The sequence below is a fragment of the Lates calcarifer genome, linkage group LG1 (assembly GCF_001640805.2).
Source record: "Lates calcarifer isolate ASB-BC8 linkage group LG1, TLL_Latcal_v3, whole genome shotgun sequence".
Taxonomy (NCBI): domain Eukaryota; kingdom Metazoa; phylum Chordata; class Actinopteri; family Centropomidae; genus Lates; species Lates calcarifer.
Window position 1 is genome coordinate 2,436,323 of NC_066833.1, and position 23,792 is coordinate 2,460,114.

The window sequence follows — 23,792 nt, forward strand, 5'->3', positions numbered from 1 at the left end:
CTCAGTTTCTGTCTCCCGCCTTCAACCTGCCACACCTGTTGCCAATCAGTCACCTGCCCCTGATTTTCCCCGTAGTCATCCCTGTGCCTCAGTCCCAGACTGTCTTTGTTCCTTCATGTGTACTCAGTTTGTTTTTGCTGGATTTCACTTTGTTCACTGGTTTATGCATTTTTGTCAGCTCTGTTTGCCTTTTTAGATTTAATTACCTTTTGGACCTTTTTTTTTTTTACCCCAGTTTCAGGTCGAACTTTACTTGAATTTTTCATTTTTTAACAAATTCAAATCCGAAGCACATCCAACATTTACATCTGTGTTTTAGCTCATACCTGTTCACCCAGGTACACTAGGTAGGCAGACAGCTCACAGATTAACAGGCTGTGTCTTGTTTAGTTTGTGTACAGACAATAACACAAACAGCAGCTCCTGTGTTAAATCCCTGTTTTTATCAATGGAGTCTGGTGGTGATATATAGAGATGTTTCTGAGTCTGTCAGAGACAAAAACAAGCGCTGTGGTTGATGTGTACTGTCGTCCATTGGATTACTTTGCAACAGCTGTTCACAGTGGCCTGGTACACTGTTCCTGATCAGTGCTGCACCAGTCCCACAGGTTTCTGTCCCTTTCAATCGCTTTAGACCCAAAACATGAAAAATACTGGAGTTCTCCTTTAAGTGCTGCCTTGAGCTCTTCAGTCAAATATCATTTAGTGAGAGGTTAGAGTGAGTGGCTTCCTCACTGTCGTTCTCTGAAACCTTTCAGTCACTGCTCTGAGGTTTCTCCAACAAAGTCACAGACTGCACCCTGTGATTTTCTAAACTGCTGTGTGGAGACGACCTTTGACCGACCAGCTGAGAAATAAGAGCTGAATAAAACGACGAGGGGACTGGAGTTCTGAATGTTTAATACAATAATACAGAAAACAGCTGTACAGTATACAGTGCACGCACGCTCACATGCACACACACACACACACACACTCAGAATCTCTCACACACACACACAGAGCCAAAGAGCACACAATGACTATAGCACACATTGCATTAACAAGCACAGTGCTCAGAGGATCTACCAGGTTTTCACTGTTGGCCATGTTGGCTCCACCCTTCAGCTCATTGGCCATTGCTATAGAAACTGGTGTTTTTTTGTTGCCTTTCGTCACCATGGTGATATTATGGGGGGCACTGTTGTTTATTCACAGTCAGGAGAAGTGACAGGAACAACAGAAGCTGCCTGGACTCTGAGCTCCCGTCCACTTAAAGGTAAATTCTGGTGTTTTCTGACGATCGCACTTCCTTGGCCTCATCTGTTTCCATCCCAGTGCTCGAGTCCACAGTTTCTACAGTGATGGTGGAGAGTAAAATGTTACGCTAACCTATGGGTATACTGGCCAAAAAAGTACGATGAGACGATCCATGTTGTAAAGAACATGGTCACATGTACACTCTAATGCGTCTTTGATTGGTCGTCACTTTGCTGCTGCTCTGCTCTCTGTAGGTTCACACTGTCCAACATGTTTGACCTCTGGCCATGTAAGGTCAGTGTGACATCACATTTATCACAAATCTAACTCTTCATATTTGTGTAATAGTAGTGGATGGAAATGCAGATGATTCAGCATTTTCTAGTCACACACCTTCAGAGTGCTTCTTTTGTCTGAAGACATTTTCAACTTGCCCAGACTTCAGTATTTCCATTCGATCTAACACAACGTCTCACACATCTGTTTAGCCTTCACACACATTAGGAACTGTTCCCTACTGTCCTAGGAAACAAAATATCACCAACAACTCCAGAGTCATTCCTATGTTACCAGTCTCTATGTTCCCCAGTTCTACAAATGTGCTGGTCTATGGGTCCCATGTTCCCAAGGTCCAGTGTTTCCCAGCTCCATACAGCACATAATGGAAACCTGAAAAAGATGTTCCTCATCTCCGTCTTCCCCTGATATGACATGGGCTGTTGTGGGAACTTATCAAAGGGATTTTCTGGTCCCCAGCACTGCTGTATGTCTCTCAGTGTAATAGGCCTGTGTGAGGGGACTTATCGAATGGGGCTGTCAGAGGAAAAGTCAGGAGATCACTGAAGTCACTGTCATCAAGTTCTGAACCAAGCCATGTCAGATATATTATTTCCCTGGATAAGTGAACACCTTGACTTGATGATGGCACTAGGAGGTAAAGTCAGGGTCACCAAAGTCATTATGATTCATCCTCTGCAATCCATGAATTTCATGGCAATCCATCCGATAGATATTTCATTCTAGACCAAAGTCTATACTGATACCCTGCAGATATCTACTGACTAATGTTTGACAGCTCTGATATCACAGACTGGGGGCAGCCAGAGGCACAACATGCTCGATCATTTGAACCCTGAACAGAGAGAGGAGCAGAAATCACTCTTTACATGTCTATGTATAACAACACATCTGTCGCTCAGCTTCATTCACAGAACCTCCACATCTGCTTGTTAACAGCTCCATGACTCATTCCTTCAGATATCGAACACTTAGCCTGTGTTAGCATGAGCCACTGTACGCTCTTTGGTTTCCACCTGTTGCTCTTTATTTTGATTTAAATGTTGATATTTCAGCTTATTTCACAGACAACGTTCCTCTGAGTCTCTAATAAAATCACAACACACTGTCACCACTGTGAATGAACCATGAAGCTGCTAAGAAGCTGTTATCTGATGAAAGTCGTCACTGTCGTTTCAATGTGATATTTTCATGGTCAGTTGTAAACATAAGGTCTGGTGGCCCTTTTGGGGTCCGCCCAGGGGCCACTGAGTCAGCTGCTGTGTTTAAACAGAAGAGTCTGAACTCTTGTTGTCACTGCACCGCGCCGCCTGTCGCCATGGTGATCTGCCACAGCCAGATACAGTGGTGAGTTTGCAGCGGAGTGTCATCAAGCAATTTCAGGCACTTCATCGTCGTCCTCCTCCTTCTCTTCGCCTGGCCCCTCCCCTGCAACAGTTACCATAGCAACAGGTCAGTTCATTGAGAGATAACAGTTTCAGGAATGTTTGCACAGGTGTTTACAGGTGTTTACTGCACTGTACCTCCTGTACAGTACTGTACCTCCTCATCAGGTGGGGAACCGTCTGAGTTCTGTGACACAGCAGGCAATGATCTGTCTATGTGTACATATATATCTACGCAAAGTCTGCATTTATGGTTTGTACCATTCCAGGTCAGGTGATCTGCAGGCATGTGATCAGGTGACTTGTCCTCCTGCGTCTCATCAGGTGGGGAACCGTCTGAGTTCTGTGATTGGTCAGAGGTGTGTCCGTCAGGGACACTGTGGTTGGGTGAGGCATGCAACTGGATGCCTGAGTTGATGTTGGACTTCTCCCTCTCTTGTTCCTCTTGTTCCTTATTGGCCAACTCTGAGCATGAGAGACACAGGGAGATATAAGTGACAGGAAGCATGATAATACTTTTCTTCAGCATTTACAGTTATAGTGCAGACAGACCAAAATCAGGGCAGAAAATAACATGGGCAGGGTCATAGGTCATAGTAACCTGCAGCCAGGAGCTAGCATGGCTAGCAGGGGGCAAGTGACAGATACAGACAAGTTTGTGGCATGATGGCATCAGAAAACAACAGCTAACAACACAAAGAGTCTCCAGCCATGCTAGCAGCTCTGTGCAGCTATACTTTAGTAGGCGCTCTGAGCTAAATGCTAACGTCAGCATGCTAAAATACTCACAGTAACAATGTAAACATACTGATGTTTAGCAGGTACAATTTTTGTTTAGCATGCTAAGATTAGCTAATTAGCTTTAAACACTTAAAGTACAGTTAAGGCGACAGTTAAGGCTGATGGGGATGTTATTAGTTTTGCAGGATTTGGTCATAAGGCAAAGTTATTGAAATATTTCAGTCTGAGCCAAAGTGATGGATTGACCAGTGCTGCCATCCATCACAAATGTTTGTTGCTCTTAGAGAAGTCCAAATGTCAGGAGAGTATGGCTGTTAAATTAGATGTACATAAAATCAAGGAGACACTCAGGAGCAGTGTGTTTCTGATCTGGAGCGGTTTTTCTCTGTGACCAAACAAAAACTAAATGTTTAAAACCCCAACGTCTGAACCAGGAAGTTCAGATTATATCATCACATTCATGCATGTGTGTGTGTGTGTGTGTGTGTGTGTGTGTGTACCGTGCACAGACAGCTCTTTCCAGCGGTCCTTGTTGCTGATGATGACGCCGGACAGGTGGAGCCTCAGAGCTGGCAGGTCAATGGCCGTCAGAGAAAAGTCCATCTGTCCATCATCGCTGTTTCCATGACGACCACTGCTGTGTCTCTGCACCGACTCCACGGTAACGGAGCCACTTCCTGTTAAACTGGAGCACAGCAGCAGTCATGGACCTGGAGGAGTCTGAACCAGCAGAGCCTCACAGTCGTCTCACAGTCACATAAGTAAGACCATGACCTCGTCCTGAACAAGTGGAGAGCTCATGTTGTGACGGCCCCTGCCTTACTATGCTTTATGTTCATCAAAGGTAATGGAGAGCCATGGTTGGTGCAGCCAGACAGATTTGCAGCGTCTGGGCTCCCAGAGGATAAAAGCCCAGCCCAGCTTTTCACACGTTTTCCTTTTTGTTTGTCTTTGGTTTACACCCCACATCTCATAATGTTCACTCACACACAACCACATTACTGATGAGACTGACTGCCACGCTCCACATTCACAGTTATTTCTTAAGTTGCTTATTTTTGGTATAATAAATATCTATATTTACCGTCATCCCCTGTGTCTTTCCTGTATTTGTCATGGCCTAGGAGCCGTTTTATGCCATCTGACACACGGTCAGATGTTTGAGGTCGCGACCTGACACCACCACAGATATCAACACAACACAGTTTCTATGGAGGCCCTCTGGTGACACTGGCATGAAGCAAAAAATACTGGATGGCCACAAGTGAATAACACGAGATCCTGTTCTGTTTCAGTTATAATATACTGTGTTTTGTATTAGCACATTTTTTGAACAACTTATGAGATGAGGGGAGAGGTTTAAATATGCTGTAAAGACAGTCACAGTTGTGTAATGTTTAGTGGTAACTCCAGAGTGAAATAAAAGGATGTTCAGAAGGCCTTAGAACGAGCCCTCGCTGGGTCACTGCTCCACGTTAGCAGGTCTGTTTTCTGGTCTCTGTCAGTCGAGTTTCATGAGAACTTTCCAGAGTTGTTAAATCCTGTCTGTGAGTATTATAAGCCTTCAAATTCATGTATCTGTTAGTCAAACTGGACCTCCCTGGACTGAATTCCATGTCTCACCAGTACCTGAAGTACACCTCCACCAACGCAGCCCCCTGTGGTGTCCTGAAGCAGGCCTGATTTCACTCTGAACACCCGCCTACTGAAATACACCTTGGGAGTTGCAGTTGACTTTTCTCTTTCCATTTTTATTTCCTTTATCTCTTTGTTAAAGAACCAGATATTTTCTAATACTGGTGCTCATCTTTTATACTCACCAGGAGGGTGTCATATTAAAACTGGACAGGGTCTGGTTCAGAGCTGATTTGCAGCACCTGATCTTACACACAGTAGTTGTAGTAGTAGCCATACCTGGACCTCCTGTTTCCAGTCTCTCTGGCCTTCCTGTCCTCTTCTATCAGAGGACCAATCACCTTCTCTGTCGTGTCGACCAGAACACTGAAGGTCGGCTCCACAATGAAGTCTATGAAACCTGTAACCAGACAGAGGGGAAGGTACAGCCGGAGGAAAAGTAGAAAGATGAAAGATGAAACATTGGTTCCTCTTCTTTTTAAAATCTAATAATCAGACTCATCTGAGATCAGAGAATGAGTTCAGTTCTTCAAACCACCAGCAGGTGTCACTGTTGAACCACTGACAGTATCTAATGGTTTTCCTCACCTGCCTGTGGTTGGTTGATGGTTGTCCTTACCTATCTGTGACTGGGCGATCATTGTAGCTTTGCGGTCACACAGAGGAGAAAAGGGAAGGCCGAGTTCCACCTCTTTGTCTCCCTGGAAAAGACACCAGTCACAAAGGCGACATGAGTATGCTGTGTTTGTATCCAGCTGCTGTCACTTCAACATGATAAACACAGAAAAGCAAAGAGTGTCAAAACAACACAGGGGAAAAATAAACATCTGACAACCCCAAAAATACTGATGGAATTAGTCTGACAGCAAACTGTTTCATTAACACGTAGATCATCTCAGATGATCAGTAAGTAATAAATAAATGCATATTTATCAATATAGTAACAGACAGATGTCAAGATTAAAGATTCCATATGCCATCTGAATACAGTTGACCTTTGGTCATCTCACGTAAAACAAAAACAGTTATGAGCTCAGGACAGACCATGTCATATAGATAAAATCATAAACCACATTAGGGTTTTTTCACAGGCCCAACTGTTAGCTGTTATAGCTCAGACTGACTGACTGTTTTCAGCTGACTCATTTTAAAACTATATAACCAAAGGAGTCTTAAACATACAGCTGAGGTTAAATCTGCATGTCGTAGACGTCCTCACCAGTCAAACTAAGACATGGACATTAAGAAGCAGCACAGTCCTTGTGTTGCAGTGTGGAGCTGGTTAGTCGTAATATTCTCAGCATGAAAAATGTGAGATCAGACAGTTATTTTGTCCTAACTCTGATCAGCTGCTTAGCTTACATGCTAACCAAACAGGAGTAATCCATGTGTAATGCTAGCTTGGATAATGTTGTGGCTGAGGACTGAAGCTCACCTTGGAGCAGATACATACATGTTCAATTCATTCCCACACTTGTGCTCATATTTTGGGGTTTTCAGAGAACTGGGAAAAGATGGCATCCTCCAAACTCTTTAAATATGGAGCACTGCTCTGAATACAGCCTCATGTATACCACTACAGCACAACACCTGTCTAAAGAACTCCTCCATCAGACTGTGAGTCCAGCGGTAGTGCAGCGGCCAGGCTTTGGCAGGATGACTGATGTCTGCAGCGTGAAGCATCAGAGACAAAACCTTCACTTTGTCTATGCTGGAGAGAGAGAGAGAGAGAGAGAGAGAGAGAGAGAGAGGTACATCTCATCTGAAAGTCATTCAGTAAAAACTGTAACTATGTAGAGAAAGACAAACAACCTGACTGTGACAGGGAAAAACAACATCTTTCTCCTTTAACCCTCAGAGTGTTACTGTAGAAACGGTTTAGTCTGATTTCAGATGGGAGAAGAGAGAAGCTGCCTCCTGTCATCTCTGGTGTGAAAGGCTAGCAGTCCTTTGTTTTGTATTTTGATCATAGAGAACAGTTCTTCAGAGACAAGCAGAGGCAGCGTATCGACAGGCTGATGACAGCATCTTCCCCAAAATCTCATCCAAGCGTGAGCTGAGGAGCGTGACAGCTGCCCCCCCTTCTCCTCCACTCCTCCACACCTCCAGCAGGACTGACAAACAGAGCAGGGAAGCTGGACTCTGCTCAGACTGAGTACTATTCCTGGGAAGGTCCCTGCAGGGACACACAGACCAATCTGGTTCGGCAGTCTGCGGGACCTTATGTTGGACCATTTCACCAGACTCCCACTGATGGTCTGCTCGTCTCGGTCAGATCTACCAGCCTCACACTGTCTGCCTCTATGAATTAAGAACTCTGTCGCCCATTTGATGTGTCTGTGACTGTCTGTGCCCAGCATCGTCTTAACTACACAGCAAGGGTTAGTAAAGGTACTGAGCATAAATACAAATTTGAGTGCTTGTGCTTTATTTGAGGATTTCTATGTGATGCCACTTTTACCTGAGTATATTTTAGAGGAAACTATTGTACCTTTTACTGTAGTTCCTTTACTAATTAATATTGTACACACACAAAGAATTAAGAGCTTATAAAATATGATGCTTTGTTGTAGATTAAACTACCAAACCATGTGTAACATTAGAGGTGAAGTGATCATTGAATTAACAGAAAAATAATCTCTCTCTCTCTTTTTAACTGTGAGCTTCTGTAAAGCCTGCTAGTTTTCATGAATAGCCTTGATCCGTGTCTCAAACTATGCCATGATGGGTCCTTGAATTACAGGGAATTGAGCATGGAAGGTGCTTGAAAAGTCATTGAATTTAAGAAAGTGTAGGAACCCTGGTTACATAAACGAACCTGTCCTTTCTCTCCATGAAAAATGTGGAGATGAAACAGATGAAAGTTAACAGCTCATCACCAGCCAGCATCACCTCCATTACCCCACTGAGAGCCAGCTGACTGTGATCATGGCAGCACTGACCCGTGTGTCTGTGTCAGGGCGTTCCTCATGGTCTTGATCTGCTGGAAGTGACAGGACATGTCTGTGGACATCACCATCTCTATCACCAGAGACCTCAGCTCCCTGCCAATGATCAATACACACAATCAGGATAATCAGTGATCAATGGCAGAGCTCTCATGCGGTCAAGTACACACTCATGAGCGTGTGTGTGTGTGAGAGAACCTCCAGTCGTCCTTGTTCAGGTTGACCAGGATGTTCATGTCCTCCTCGGCCATCAGCCTGTAGGCGGCGCTGACGTGATGGTTCTCCAGCACCGACCTGTCGTTGTACAGAATGGCCACCTCCGACCTGAAGAACAGACACAACATCCAGTCAGATCCCACAGATTCTTTGATCACCACATACAGAATGTGGAGTAATCAGATTACATTACTGTGGACATCACCTGGTGTGGATGTGGAAGTTGTTGGTGGTTCCTGTGTGTTCAAAGTCGTGAATCGCTGCAGCGAAAACCATCGCAAGAATCTCCAGCTCGCTGAGCCAGTGCTGCACACACACACACACACACACACACACACACTGTTAGCTGAGTGTGTCCATATCTATAGAGACTAGGCACATGTATATGTAGGTACGTGTTTTGAGTTTAGTGTAAGCTTAGGCTTGAACTAAGGTAATGGTTAGGTTTAGGTGAGCAGCGGTTATGGTAAAGAGGTGTGTGTGTGTGTGTGTGTGAGTCTGTGTGTGTTACCATGAGTCCAGTGTGCAGCATCAGGAAGTGTGCGGTCTGAGTGACATCAGCGGCGTGGATCAGGTTGTGATATGGATTCCTGTGTTTGCTGTAGCCGTTCTCCAGAGCTTCAACAAACTGCACCAGAGCCTGCACTGGGATCTGAACACACGACTATAGGTAGTACAGGTAGTACAGGTAGTACAGGTGGTACAGGTGGTACAGGTGGTACAGGTAGTACAGGTGGTACAGGTGGTACAGATAGTACAGGTAGTACAGGCACTAAGAATACTGTCTGGATAGCTCTGTTTTATGGTTGCAAGTGAACTTAATTTGTTTTCTTGTAACTATGACTTCAGTATTGTTTAATTAGGACAGAATCTCATTATTGTACTAAAAATGTGTTGCAATAACAAGATCATAATTTATAGTTATACATTCATAATCGTTGTCTTTATCTGGTAATTCTGAGATGTTAAGTCATGATACAAAAACTGAGTCTAATAATTACAAGATAGAAGTTTTTTCCTTTGGTGACAGTAAATCACTGCTGTACTGTTTGCCTGATAAAAACTGCATGTTACAGTTTATTTAATTTATTATTTTTTAGAGCCAGGCTAGCTGTTTCCCACCATTTCCACTCTTTGTGCTAAGCTAAGCTAATCTGGCTGTAGCTCCGTATTTTGTCAGGATCATCACCTCTCTGATCCTGAACCTTTTCATAGACCCCACCCACCCCACAGTAGAGGTCTTCATGGGTCCACTCAGGTCTGAGGAAGCAAGCCCTGACCCAGGACCCGAGTCAGGCCAGGTCCACATCCTACTTGTTTATGTTGGGTAGAGTGTGGCTTTACTGCTGCAGCGTGTATCACTATGTCCAGTACCCGATCACATGGTCACTATTTCTACTATTGAATCAGGTCTGTTCTGGATCATGAAGACCCTCTGCCCCACTGGTGCTAATGATATGAAGTTGTGTGTACCCTGAACCTGTTGATGAGGTCATAGCGTGTCAGCAGGTCGTAGACCAGGAACTTGAGGGCGTGGTCTCCAGTGGCCTCGTGGAAGGAAAAAACATCAAAGGACCACTGATCCACTTCCTGGAAAGTGAGCAGTAGAACATCATCAGCACAGGTCACGTACAGCAGAGAACATCAGGCTGACTGCCTCCACTCATCAGGTCTAATTCAGTGTAATGCTGTATATTAACCAGTGGAGGGCAGTGTGATAATAATGTCGGCTCAGGTTGGGAGCAGGTGAAACATCAGACCCACTTAAATCAATAATTATAATTAGTCATTAGATCACAATTACATTTGAAGTTGGTCAGATTATAATTAATACAGATACATTGTGTTGTTTCCATGTGTGTTTCACATCATGGGAGAAATGTCAACGAGAAGTGGCTGCAGAAAAATTCATTTACTGTTTGCAGAGGAAGAGGAGGAGGAAGCATGTCAGAACACAAACAACATTAAACACACGTTTTTCTTTTCCTCCTCTAACTCCTTCACCTGTTCCTGTTCTTCTTTATCTTTCCTTCACTACCTCCTCCTGTCGTAGCTCTCCTCATTTCACTCTTTTTTCATGTCATCAGTACCTCCTATTTTTCTCTCTACCTCCTTTTTGTGTCCATCTTTTCCTTTCCTTCTTTTACCTCTTCTTTTCCCCTTCTGTCTCCCTCCATTCCTTGTCATGTCATATGTTCCTTCATCCTCCTTTTCTCTTTTACCTCTTGTTTTTTGTTTCTACATTTTTCTTCCCTTCTCTGCTTCCTCTTTTCTCACTATAGCACTCCTAGCTCCTCACTTCCTTCCCTGTTTACTTTCCTCGTCTACCTCTTCCCTCCCTCTCTAGATCCTCCTTTCCTCTCACGTTAATGGGTTTTTACAGCCACACAATCTTGTGAACGGACGTGTGAGAAAACAAAACCCTGATTTAACTGGATTTTTTCAACTTTTAATCAAACAAAATCAATGATGTCACTTCCTGCTAATGGGACTGCGGCAGTAAAACAGTTTTAGTTTTTACCTTCAGAGCTGTCAAAGCTGTGGGAGGATAGGTCAGACCAGCCATGTTGGATGTCCGTCTGTACATCCTGATGTCACACACACACACACACACACAGATAAAAATATCATGCACAAATCTCACACATAGATGATACAGACAGTTGCATGCATATAAACACTTCTCACACAGACCCACTCCAGCCGCCCTCCTCCACAGTTTGTGACCAGGATGGATTGTTTGTCACCATGGAAACCGGCTTCTAAACACACACACACACACGCAGCGAGCGCAGCCTCGGCGCAGCAGATATTTTTTGATTTCATGCGTCATTAAGCTGCAGCAGATGAACCGATACCGTTCTATCACTGCGAGTCATTTACACTCTAATGACATTGGACCTCATAGTTTCCCTATATGATCTGCAGCTCGCTCACACGCTAACATCATTACACTTCATGTTCGACCTCATAATTACATCTGCAGTGAAGTCGGCCGGATGTTTTCTGATGTGTATTTTGAAGAAGTCGATGATTGTTTTCTGTCCTTTCTTCAGACACCGGACACAGAAATGACTGACTGAACATTTAAAAGTCTTTAGTGTGAGACAATCATCTGACTGGACCCTCAGGCCTGCTGTTAGTATAGTCCACTAAATGTCCAAAAGCAGGAGGACAGCCAAACATTCCCTCCATACGTGACTGATAGGACATCTTGTCCTATCACTGTGCTGCTCTGACAGCCTCCACTGGTTTCAGTCTTTGCTCAAAAACAAGAGCATTAGTGATGTTGGTGATCAGGTCTGGCTCACGGTCGGTGTTCCAGTTGATCCCAGAGGTGTTGGATGGGGCTGAGGTCAGGGCTCTGTGCAGGCCTGTCCAGCTTTTCCACACCAAAGTGGGAGAAGCATTTATTTCTGGATCTTTGTGCACAGCTGCAAACAACAAACTGCAGACACTGACGCTAACACTGACGCTGTAGCATTAAGATTTCTTGTCACTGGAACTAAGGGACCATGAGAAACACAGAAGGATGAAAGGTGTCCACATACCTTTGGCCTTATACTTTATACAAGGGTTGAATATGAACTCACAAATATGTGTATTAGTCTCATTTTACAGAACTGTACACTGTTGTATAAAAACTAGAGATGTGTCTGTACTGAATGTCTCATGCAAACATGAATTTAGGAGTTTACTTCTCATCAAATGCTTTGCAACTTTGTCTGAATTTTTATTTTTGATTACCATTGATTAGTATAATGAAAAATCATCCAGACACATGTTAGAGTCACAGAGTCCTGTAGGTATACTCTACATTATGCAGCCATTGTGCAGGATAATGAATTCTCCTATGGGACTTTTTTGTTGGTCAAATTAAAAACATGAAACTGTTGACTATGTGTGTGTGATTATACTTTTAATCAGGTATATTTTATATCCATTACTACCAGTTAGAGTGAGGATGATTACAGGTGTAGTTGTTCCACCTTCTTTCTGCAGACGTGTAGATAAATCATCTCAAACACCACGTTTGAAATCAAAACTCATCATGAACTGACGGGGTAATATCTACCTCTCGACAAAGATCCCAGCTTGCACTGCGTGGACAATGCTCCTGAATCTGGGCTTCTCCTCAGGGCGACGCTTGGCCACGCCCATCTTCCTGCTGAAGGTGCATGCCAGCCAATCACGTACTTCGCTGGGCACCGACTCTGCCTGCAGGTCGCTGAGCTCGTCCTCAGTGTCCAGCAGACGCCTGCAGAGCAGAAACACCTGTCAGTCACAGCTCAGATAACCAGGGAGCTCCGAGTTATTTTCTGCACATCCGTCTACCCTTCCTCCCGCCATTCCTTTCTTACTTCCGTCCATCCCACCTGGTCTCATCCGTGTAAACAGCGTCCAGCATGGCAGCAGCGAGCTCCAGGTTCCTGCGGAGTTCCTGCAGGTCCACGACTCCACGGTCCATCTGCTCCAGGACCCCCTTCAGCCTGACAACACAGACACACACAGCACACTCTCACTCTGCTACTAGAATAACACAGAGCTGCATGTTACAGCCATTTACAAAGTATGATTTCTGTTTGTGGCTCATGAATTAATAATAATTTCATTGTTTGAGCCGTTATCTTTATTTGTTCATTAGATCCTGATGAGCTGTGGTAGAGATGGAGCAGGTGGGACAGAGTTGATTTGACCATAAAGGATGTGGAAATGTGTGTCAGTACAGTACAGAGCTCACATTAGACATTAGGAAACAGTATACTGTATGTGACTGTGGTGTTTGGCATCATGCAAGTCAAGAAGCAAAAAGCAAACGACACAAAGAAGATTTAACATTTTGACAAAATCACTGTAAGTAACTTTCACATTACTGCACTGTCATTTAATTCATGTTTGAATTACATCCAGTAACATCAAGGAGTGTTTTTCTCTGTACTTCAGAGAAATATTTCAGTTTTGACCCAAGTTTCAAAGTTGTAAAGGTGAACACTGGGAGAAAGCCCTCTCCCCTCTCCTCTCATCAACTGTTAATAAAGGTCAGAGTTCATCACACAATCCAGAAACTCCACAGTTTTAATGTATGTTTGAAAATCTACTGTGATGTATGTATTCTACTTAACTACAGTGATACTAGTCCTCAGAAATCCTCTCTGCAGACTTCATACACCTGCTGACTGACAGAAGGAAGCAGCGCTCTTCATACTTTGCACCCACACAGCTGCTGTCCTGTTCACACCACACAACCAGAGCATGAAAATCTGTTTCCTCCAGATGGACACATGACACTCTGCCTCCTGTCAATCAGCTGACAGCCACAGTTAGTAACGGGACTCTCCTCCAGGAAATAAACACGTCGTCTTTGTAGCCACTGTGTCTTTGTCAGCCAGGGCAGCAATTCATTTCAGTGTGAAACCAAAGCACCCTGAGCTAAGATAAACAGGGACCTGTCTTTGTTATTAATCCTCTCATCTAAATCCCCGTTCAGACTGGATTTATGTCTCTCGGGGAGGTGGGGTGATTTGAACGTCACCTGCTCTGGTAGGTCATTTTAATCTCGTCCAAAGCACGCAGGTGGGTAATTCTTCACCCCCACCCCACTCATGATTACAGCTGCACTTCCTACTGTTTTCCTCTGAACTGGCTGCTCCGCCTCTCATCTAAATCCTGTATATCAAAGATCAACTACAGGTACTGTAGGTGCTGCTTTTCTCCTTCCAGACCCATGGCTTTGGCCTGTATTTGCTCATATTTTTGGCAAATTGTCCCCATTAAAAGTGTGCCGGAGTAGCTAACAGTGGTTCCTGTTTGCAGTGTACCCGTGGCTCTACAGACAACTACCACTGGTTTACTTTAGCATGTGATGATTGTCAGGCAGGTTGTGAGGCGTCTTTTTTCTGGGGCTTCTATGCAGATTCATGGAGGTTTATTCTGGACAGACATGTGAGATAATAATATCCTCAGGAAGTGTAAGTCACATTGAATGATATCAATATGTGTGTCATGTCTGTGTGTTCACAGTCAAGACATTTTTGCCTCATACAGTGTCTCTGCCTCCCCTTCAGCTCCCCTGTGGAAAGCCTTTGTCTCTCTCTTTTGTCTCGTATCCTGTCATTTCCCAGTGGTTAAAATGCCTCCTGGAGCAATGACTTGAACTTGACTTAGAGCAGAGTAAACACTTTATTCCCGACCTCCCTGACAATGTTAATCCCATCTCAAAGGGGCTTAAGACGACAAAAAAGACGACAAACATCTTCTAACAATATTGTATTGCTAGAAGATGCCGAGTGGGCGTGAGGCTGCAGTCTGTGCCCCGAAGAGGGCTCATACTGCATATTCACCCAACACCAGCCATACAGTCCTGGTACATAAAGTGAGGATGGAGGGATGAATAAAGTGAGGATGGAGGGATGTTTAGTGCTGGGCGGTCAGGTCTTTTCTTACTGCAGGATGGAGGGATGGTTTGAATGTTTACAACAGAGGAGACTGACAACAGGGAGACATAAAGACTCCGCTGCGGCCTGGCATCCTGCCGTCGTCATGGTAACCAAACACCTTCTTGTAAACTGGATGAAATCTGTTTTAGTTGCCATGGTTACAACTGGATTCAGAGCAGGAGACAGGGCGAGAGAGAGAGAAGTAAAGTTCAAGACTGCAGTGATTCCAGCATTTCATCAAACATCCTACAGCTTCATTTTATCATTATTATTTTAGTACTAGTAGTAGTAGTACTGGTGGTAGCAGGGGTAAAGTGTACTCAAGTACAGTTCTGAGGTACTTGTACTTCACTTGACTATTTCCACTTTATGGTACTTGTACTCCTCCATGTTGCAGAGGGAAATATTATACTCTTTACTCCACTGCGTTTGTCAGACATGTACAGTTGCTGTTACTGTGCAAACGTAGAGGAAAGTTTTACTTTGTCATGTGCCAGTATGACGTGTCTGAGTACTGTAGTAAAACTACTGTTATAACAATACAAAAATACTCTTTAACAAGTAACAGTTCTGAATTTATAATACTGCTCTAAGAAACAGACAAATCTGTTTTCAGTGTTTGGACTTTCCTCTGATCTCTGATCTCTTTTGTGAAATATTGGCTCATTTGCTAAATGACAAATGTACTAGAGTGGAAGTAGAAAGTGGTATGACAGGTAAAGTATAAGTACCTGAGATGTGTATGTAGTGCAGTACAGTGAGTGGCAGCCTGTCAGTGTTTGAGTCTGTTGTGTGTAACCAGGGGAGTTTGTCTTTATTGTTGGGCACCTGCACATTTCTCTGGTACACAATACTTTACTCATTCATAGGAGAGGAGTCAGGAAATTAGGAGGGAAATGGGAGTGTTAGTGTGTATTTAAAGGACCTCAGGGGATCTATTGACAGAAATATAATATAATAATTATGTTCTGATTAGTGTATAATCACCTGAAAGTATGAATGGTTGTGTTGTCTTGGAAAACAAGGCGTGAGGATATGGATATTCAGCTCACTCCTGAACTGTTTTCTCACATGGACTCTGGACAAAGTCCAGAGGATCAGGTCGATCCAGGATCCTCTTTCACAGGAGCTCATACATGTCAGATGAGCTCTCACCCACTGGAGGTACTGGGCAGTTAAAGTCCGCTTAAAGTCCAGTCCGTTTGCGTTCACACGTGCAGCTCCTCCAGGTAATGTCCTAATAGGTTCAGTGCACGTGTGAGAGCAACTCTATGCACTGGTCCTTTAATAAATGTTTGAAACTGTCACCAAGCAACGAGGACACACAGCGTTACACCAAAAAACACAGTCAGACAAACAGTGAAGACAGTGTGAGAGGGACTGTCTGCACAAAAATAGAGACAGAGACAAAAAGGTGCAGAGACAGACAGGCAGCCCAGGTGTGTGTAGGAGGAGTGAGAGCCTCTTCAGTGCTCTACTTCAGACTGAGAGCTTCCTCTTCGCGTGCTTGTGTGTGTGTGTGTGTGTGTGTGTGTGTGTGTGTGTGTGTGTGTGTGCGTGCGTCTTACCTCTGTGATGTACTTTTATATTTCTGCCTGCAAACAAAAACAAAAACACAAGAGTCACTGAAATGAACCAATCACAGCCTGTCCTCATCAGAACCTGACCGTGAGACCAGGTGTGTTCAGGCGGTCCAGGCCGAGTGGTGACACTCTGCACTGCAGACCTCACCTATCAACACAGAGAGCAGTTACTGCAGCAGCGCCGGCTCATCCAGGCTGTTTAGGTACTTTCAGACCATTAGGGCCCGACTGCTGCAATTTACACCAGAATTCATGCTCTTCCTCTGAGTCATCTGAACACAGACATGATACACATATTTTTAGAGTCAATGTGACTACACGTTCAGTGGATATCATTATTTCCAGCATCCATACATCCACTTTACTGCAGAACCTGCCTGAGTTTTCCTCAGGGTCACAGCGATAGTTCTGTTCATCCACTGGTTCGCTGCAAACAGGAACGTCTCACTCTGAAGGTCTCTGTAAATATGTGCACCAGATATAAACTCTACAAGTGGATGTCAAGCATCTGGTCTTAAATTAGCCAATCACAGCTCTGGGATCTGACCCCAGCAGCTAATCACAGCTGTGACACGTCTCAGCTTTGAAATCTGACAGCAGGAACCTGCTATTTCATGGTCGACTGGTAATTGTACACTGGCCTGCGTGGGCGGATCAGCGCTGAATTACAAAGCAGGGACAGCGCAGAGAGCAGCGGCAGGTTGCTGCAATGTGTTTTCCTTCTTTTTGGGGGGGGTTTGTCAAAAAAACAAAAGCATGCTGCAGAGGCAACAGTGACAGGTGAGCACAGGGAGAGTTTGTGGAGAATGAGTCACCGCTCTGTCATGACTTTTCCAGGCTGATGCCTTCACTCAGAGAATTTGCATTTCTTTTCTCCCTGATGTGATTTTGCTTCCTCGGCTCTTCTGTCCTTGAGCTGAAATGTTTTGTTCTTTCACCTCCCACTGTTTCCTCCCTGCATTATTACCACTGAGCATGTAAAGTATATCTTATTCTTAGATGCATTACTTCTCTGCATGACTCTGTTTGTGATGCACCACCACAGGGTGCGTTTCGCGCTTTTTTAGTAGTTAACTCCATCTACACCGCCTACGTTGAGCCCGAGCTCCCCGGCCTGAAGGAAGAGCAGAGCATCCATTAAAATGAAACAGTCTGATCATAAAACCATCAACCAGCAGTTAAATAGGAACAAGAACGCAGAGCAAGATGTGGTTTCTACTGTGTTTCTACAGTTTCTACTGTGACTAAACTGGACAGACTGATGTCCACATACTGTTCTCTGTGTGATCCAGTCTTGTTCATGTTCAGTTCTTATTCTAGTAAAAAAAACATTTTAAGGTGACTGATCATCATAGAAACGAGTTAACCTGGCTTTTATTGAGTTTTTATTGCAGTGAGAGAACTGCTTCAACTGATTTCTGTTCTATTTTCTGCTTCACAGAACAGTCTGATGAACTCTCCAGCACATTTTCTCTTTTTCTCATAGTTTCATCTCCCTCTCATCATCAGTAAAAAGTGAGGGGGTTAATGAAAAGAAATACAGTGAATACACAAAATATGCATCACAACATATAAAATAATTTTAAAAATAAAAAGCCGTCCTGTTCTTTCTTTCTCTTTCTCTTTAGCGGAGAGTTTGCTGCATTAAAATGCTCTGCTGTTACCACGGAAACTAGGGAGGACGACAAAATCCTGTACACTTATTTGTTTTCCCTCCAAACAGCGCAGACAGCTATTGTTTGTTGATGTGAGGATACTGTTTATATCTCTCAGGAAGAATTAATCCAATCAGAGAATGAACAAAGACACAAAAGGGCACTTAGTGGTTCAAGCATGGTTGGCACCAACGACCAAACACACACACACACACACACACACAGAGAGAGAGACGTGATATGAAGCAGCTGATTTCGAGCATGATGAGCTGTTTGGATGGGCGTGGTTTTCTAATTCCTGCTCCTGCCAAGCCTCCTGCACACCTGCACCTCATCACCTCATCAGTCCCTCTGCAGTACTTCAGCTCTGGTTCTTCACTTCAGTCCTGATGTGATGGTCTTGTCAGATCCTTGCCTTGTTTTGTGAACCCTCTCACTGTCCCAGCCACAGCCACTGTCCCCCATTATAACAAGCCTCTGAAGCTGTTCTGTGTGTTGGGTCCAAATTCAGGTCCAAGCTCACTCTCTATGTGTCTAGCAGCTTTAAGAGCCAGAGATTTCCCCTCAGGAGGAGGAGACCAAACACAGAGCTAAAGAGAGGGAACACTGGACACAAACACCACTCCACGTGAATCATCGTGCTGCTCTGTAACTGCTCGATGTGGAAATAAGCAGCTGTGCTGATGTGTTCAGGTTGTGTCCATTTGTTTCCACTGCTCCAAAGTGGCCAAAAAAGTCAATTAGAGCAGTCTTTAAATGAGGGAAAAAACAAGACCAATACAACTGCTTGTTACTGTCAGTGATGTCCAGCCCTGCTGACAGAGGCAACATGTCCGCAGCCTGATAAACATGACTGAGGTGGAGGAGTCTGTGAGTCAGTTATCTGAGGGGCCTTTAAATAATATACTCAGTACTTTGTTAAAATTGAATTAAATCATATTTTGTCATCTCTGCTGCAGGCTACATTAGCTGCTGCTAGCATAAAACACCACCAACAAAATCTCCAGCTGAACATCAGCAGTCAAGTTGTATTGTGGGTAATGTAGGCGCTAGGTTTTGACAGGGAAGAGGTGTGTGAAATAAAAGACGTTACCTCTGCTTCTGCTGCAGATGTGATCAGATATAATTCACAGTCATTACTGCAGACCCAGCTGCCTTCATCAGTAAACTCTGTAGTGTAATTTGTGTTTAATCAGAATTAGTGACAGTTGTTTTTCTGCACAGTTAGACTGTGTTTGTTCACTTTAACATTAACTATATTTAATTTCCTTGAACAACAGATCTTGGTGGCACCTCCTCACATTTTAGTGCCAAGTCAGAAAAACAGGAGCCTTCAGAAAAACGTCACAAATGGGAAACGGACAGTTCCGGTAACTCGGATACGACTTGAATGCAGCGTGAGATAATCCTGATGGTATTACTGCTGCATCATCAGAAAGCTCCTGTAAAAACTAAATAAATAATATAAAATCAAAACAAAGTTCCCCTGTTTTCACTGCCGGCAGCAGAACGTTATTTGAGCTTCTGTGTTGCATTTTTATTTTTACACCTTCAGTGTTTCTCTCTCATTGAATCACTGCTGACAGATAACACATCCACACGCCAATGTTTATTACAGGATCTGGCAAAAACGAAACACTTCTCTTGGCGTCAACTTCTTCTACCAACACACCAACTTCTGCTGGTAAATCTCTGTCGTTTTCCTCCCCTGTGATCGTTTGCTCTGTTGCCAACTAGTTACTAATACAAGATGCTGTACAGCCAGTAGGGTCTGTTAAACAGAGCGAGAGTTGCCAAGGGGCATAAATTTTGTGTGTGTGTTTTATGGAAATGACACCGCACCTCATTTCACTGCTGCCACTGATGCGAGGAACGTTTATTAAATCAAACATTGCTGGTGACTTTTGTCTGTCATGACATGATGAATGAGACACACTGACATGTGAGGACGAATCATAACATTATGTTACACGTTTTATTGAGTTATGAGGATTAAACATGTGAAAGGTTACAGGTGGATTTTTGCATGTGTGAACTGCAGTGGTCTGGTTTAGAGGCACTGAGGACCGAGAAGCATGAAGCTCACTCCTATGTACCTACATGTTTGTGTGTTTGCTTTTTATTAAATGCTGTGTCTGTATATTCCAGCCAAACCACCTGTATGTTAATGGTAAGATCTGAGCCATTGTGCCATGGATACGTTCAGTGATGTATGTCTGTGAATGCTCTGTCACAGAGGTTCCCAAACCGGAGTTCAGGACCCATGAAATGGTCCCAAGATATATCTGAGGGGTCCAACATGTTCAGCTACACACAATTACATTCCTCTCCTCCTGACTTTAATAGCTCCTTTTTCTTGTGAATTACACAACATTTGTACAGTGTCAGTGCGTCAAATGAAACATACTGAGGTTAAGATGGAAATTTGGTCTTTGCTGAAACTGGTCAAGGCTCCAGCTCCCCTGCAAGGTCATGACTGACTGAATGAATGAAACTGGTCACAACTTGTATAACACATACATGCAAATTGTCACAAGGCGGTTTTAGGTAGACAACAGGGTGATAATAAAAAATAACAGACATGGTCGATATCAAGTTGATTGACCTCAGAAAATGTGAATGATATGAAAAGAGTGTTGCAACGAACCAATCATGTAGCTGGAATTAAGTTACAGTCACGTCAGGTTAGGTTGACCCACACAGCACAGAGAGTAGGAGCAGCGGCACACATGCTAATGCTTGGGCTCCTGCAGCCGTGCACAGCAGTACGTCCGGAGTCAGGGTGAGAGAAACAAGAACATAACCACAGAAAATGGTAACGAAAACTCGAGCGACAGCGTTACTGAAGAAGACGCCCCAAAGAACACAACCTGAGGCTCAAAAGACGAGGAGACAAAGAGTGTGAGGGAATTCAGCAGTGTGGAGATATTTGGGCTGTTTGTTTGTAGCTGCAAACTGACAGGTGATACCACTCACCTTCATTACCATCTGAAGCACTGCTGTCTTCTAGAGCACACCCAATACAGGACTGACTTTTTTACTCACTACTCACCACATACATACACACACCGCTACGTTAGCATAAAGACTGGAAACAGCTAGTAATCAAAATATTGACCAAGAGACACACACTGACTACAAAGAGACACAGTAGGCTGGTTTTGTTCATTCAGACAGAGCCAGGCTAGCTCTTTCCCCCTGCTCCCAGTCTTTATGCTAAGCTAAGCTAACTAGCTGCTGAGGTTGTACCTTCATACTGAGCTGACAGTGGAATCAATCTACTCACTGAACTGAAGTGTCCAGCTCGTCATTTAATCTAATGATGAGCTGTGATGTCACTTCCTGCTCATTAGACTCCATTAAAGTGGTGTGTGTGCTCAGTGTGAGGTGGCGCTGTGATCGGGCTGGTTAGGATGTAAACGAGAGGAAGTTAAATCAAACATTCACATCTTCTCATTTTCTTCTCTTCTTCATCCGTCTCTATCTCCCTCACTCTCTCTCTCTGATCTGTCTATCTTTGCTGCATCGCAACGCTCTACCGTTACCATGGCAACTATACAGCACAAAAAGACTGTTTTTTTATTTTTTATTTTTTTACATCTGCTGCTGCAGATGTGATGATGTTGTTCCTGCTGCGACGTTTGCCTGTTAGCTGAGAAAACATCTGACAGACAACACACACACACACACACACACTCTCTCTCTCTCTAATGTTCAGTCATGTTGCACACCCACTGTGTTCCACTCATTTTCTGTCATTCATCTTCCCTCCATCCTCAGTCCGTGCGACATCACCACGGCAACCAGGCCACCGCGCTAATGCCATCCCCGAGGCTGTCAGTCTGAGTCCAAAACGAACACTGATCGATTGGTCCTTGCAACATGATCGCCAATTATCAATAGTGCCATTACATCATCATCATCAGCATTACATCATCAGCCAGCTGATTGTGTGATGTGTGTTTACTCACATTCCTCTCAGTCGAATCAGGACCTGGTTGTTGTGGTTCTGCTCCACAGCGTCCACAAAGTCTTGTGCCTCTTCCAGTGTGCTGCAGCTCCTCTACCTGCTGCTTCTCCTCCCTCTGCTCCTGTTCACTCTGCTGCACCTCCTCCTCCTCCCCCTCCTGCTCTACCACCTCACTCTGCTGCACCTCGTTCTGCTTTTGTTGCATCTCCTCCTCATCCAGCTGCTGCACCTCCACAGTCTGCTGGTGCTCCTCCGTCTGTACATCCTCCTCCTGCTGCACCTCCTCTTCCTCTAGCATCTCCTCAGTTCCCAACTCCTCCTCCTGCTCCTTCTCCTGTTGCTGCACTTGCTCCTCCTCGTTCTGTAGCTCCTCCTCTCCTTGCTGCACCTCCTCAGACTGTATGTCCTCCTGTTGCTGCATCTCCTCCTCCTCCCCTTGTTTTCCCGCCTGTTGCATCTCCTGTTGCTGCTCTTCCTCCTGCTGCTCGTCCACCTGCTCCTCGCCCTTCAACACCTCCTGCGACTCCTCCGCCTCCTCGTTCATGTCAGCGTGGGTGAGGAGGAGAGGGAGGTGGTGGGTTTTTCTTTAGGTCTTTGTGGAGTTGTTGTGTTCACAGAGCAGAGTTTGGTCTCTGAGAAGCGTCCGGTTGTCTCTCAGACTGACAGAGACGTGAAAACATCGACGCTGATCACAGCCGTTTGGGTTCAATGAAACTTCATCCAACTTCCTGTGATGTCACCTGTCAGCCTGCCCAATCCAAAACAACGATCTGAGGTGATCCCGTGAGGGAAGTCGAGGGGTTAAAGGTCACAAGGCAAAGTGTGGCTTTCTTTAAAAAGTTGAAAAGCAGGAGGAGCAGACTGACGGCGTCCAGCGACCAAACAAGCTGATCAGCTGACGTCTTCCCTCAGTTCAGCTCTGCACTCCGGCACTGCGGCGGTAAAATGATCCAGCTGAATGTCCCAGAGCATCGCCGTAGCAACGCACGGAGGAAGTCGACCAGCAATAAAGACAGGATGGAGTGAGAGGGAGAGAGAGAGGAGGGGAGAGAGAGAGGAGAGCGATGGAGGAGGACAAAGGAGAAGCAGAGAACATCGCAGAGCGTTTCCGTGGTAACTCAACAACGGTTGCTAAGAGTGATGGAATCCTGCAGCCGACAGACCTCCCTCCTCCTCCCTCCCAAATTCAAACACACATAACTTTACGCTCCGCTCAGAGGCAAACAGCAACCAGGCATCTCAGTCTGTCCTCCCCTCGCTCATCCACTGCATGTGTGTGTGTGTGTGAGAGTGTGAGCTGAGCTGTGTGTGTTTGAGTGTGTGTGTGTGTGAATGCGTGCGTGTGTGGTTTTTAGACAATGATGATGTAATGTTCCTGAAAATGAGAGTCACAAAACCTCTCCAGTCAAGTGGCAGAACCAGACAATCAGTGTAGGGCCCTGCCGGCGCCCCCTAGAGGCAGCGGTGGGCATCACAGCCCGATACGATAATACTGGACAGACTGCTGTGTTTGCACTGACCAAGTCTGATGGAGAGACAGAGAAAAAGACTCAGCACATATCAGGGCAATCAGCAGAAAAAATGACAAATAAACCTTCCAAATAAACATGTTTTTTACATGAATCATTTCAAACACTCATCTCTGAGTCTGAACATAAACACAGAGTAACTGCTTCTGTCTGGAAC

The 23,792-nt window shown here is 44.6% G+C and overlaps 1 protein-coding gene across 2 annotated transcripts in view; it reads right to left on the minus strand.

Annotated features, from left to right (window-relative positions):
- Positions 1 to 883: 883 nt before the first annotated feature.
- The window catches only part of pde1a (phosphodiesterase 1A, calmodulin-dependent), a 48,162-nt gene continuing 25,253 nt past the window's right edge, over positions 884 to 23,792 (minus strand). Inside the window, exons 2-16 of one of the 2 annotated variants that reach the window (XM_051075316.1) lie at positions 16,467 to 16,493; positions 12,838 to 12,951; positions 12,537 to 12,719; positions 10,983 to 11,049; positions 9,935 to 10,051; positions 8,973 to 9,113; positions 8,667 to 8,767; positions 8,444 to 8,569; positions 8,240 to 8,341; positions 6,888 to 7,008; positions 5,917 to 5,998; positions 5,577 to 5,697; positions 4,163 to 4,347; positions 3,183 to 3,386; positions 884 to 2,964 (exon numbers count right to left, since the gene is read on the minus strand). In XM_051075316.1, the coding sequence (XP_050931273.1) occupies positions 2,906 to 2,964; positions 3,183 to 3,386; positions 4,163 to 4,347; positions 5,577 to 5,697; positions 5,917 to 5,998; positions 6,888 to 7,008; positions 8,240 to 8,341; positions 8,444 to 8,569; positions 8,667 to 8,767; positions 8,973 to 9,113; positions 9,935 to 10,051; positions 10,983 to 11,049; positions 12,537 to 12,719; positions 12,838 to 12,951; positions 16,467 to 16,493 (1,750 nt within the window). In that variant the 3' untranslated portion in view covers positions 884 to 2,905. The remainder of the gene's footprint in view (positions 2,965 to 3,182; positions 3,387 to 4,162; positions 4,348 to 5,576; positions 5,698 to 5,916; positions 5,999 to 6,887; positions 7,009 to 8,239; positions 8,342 to 8,443; positions 8,570 to 8,666; positions 8,768 to 8,972; positions 9,114 to 9,934; positions 10,052 to 10,982; positions 11,050 to 12,536; positions 12,720 to 12,837; positions 12,952 to 16,466; positions 16,494 to 23,792) is intronic. The other variant, XM_051075302.1, reaches the window with a different exon arrangement.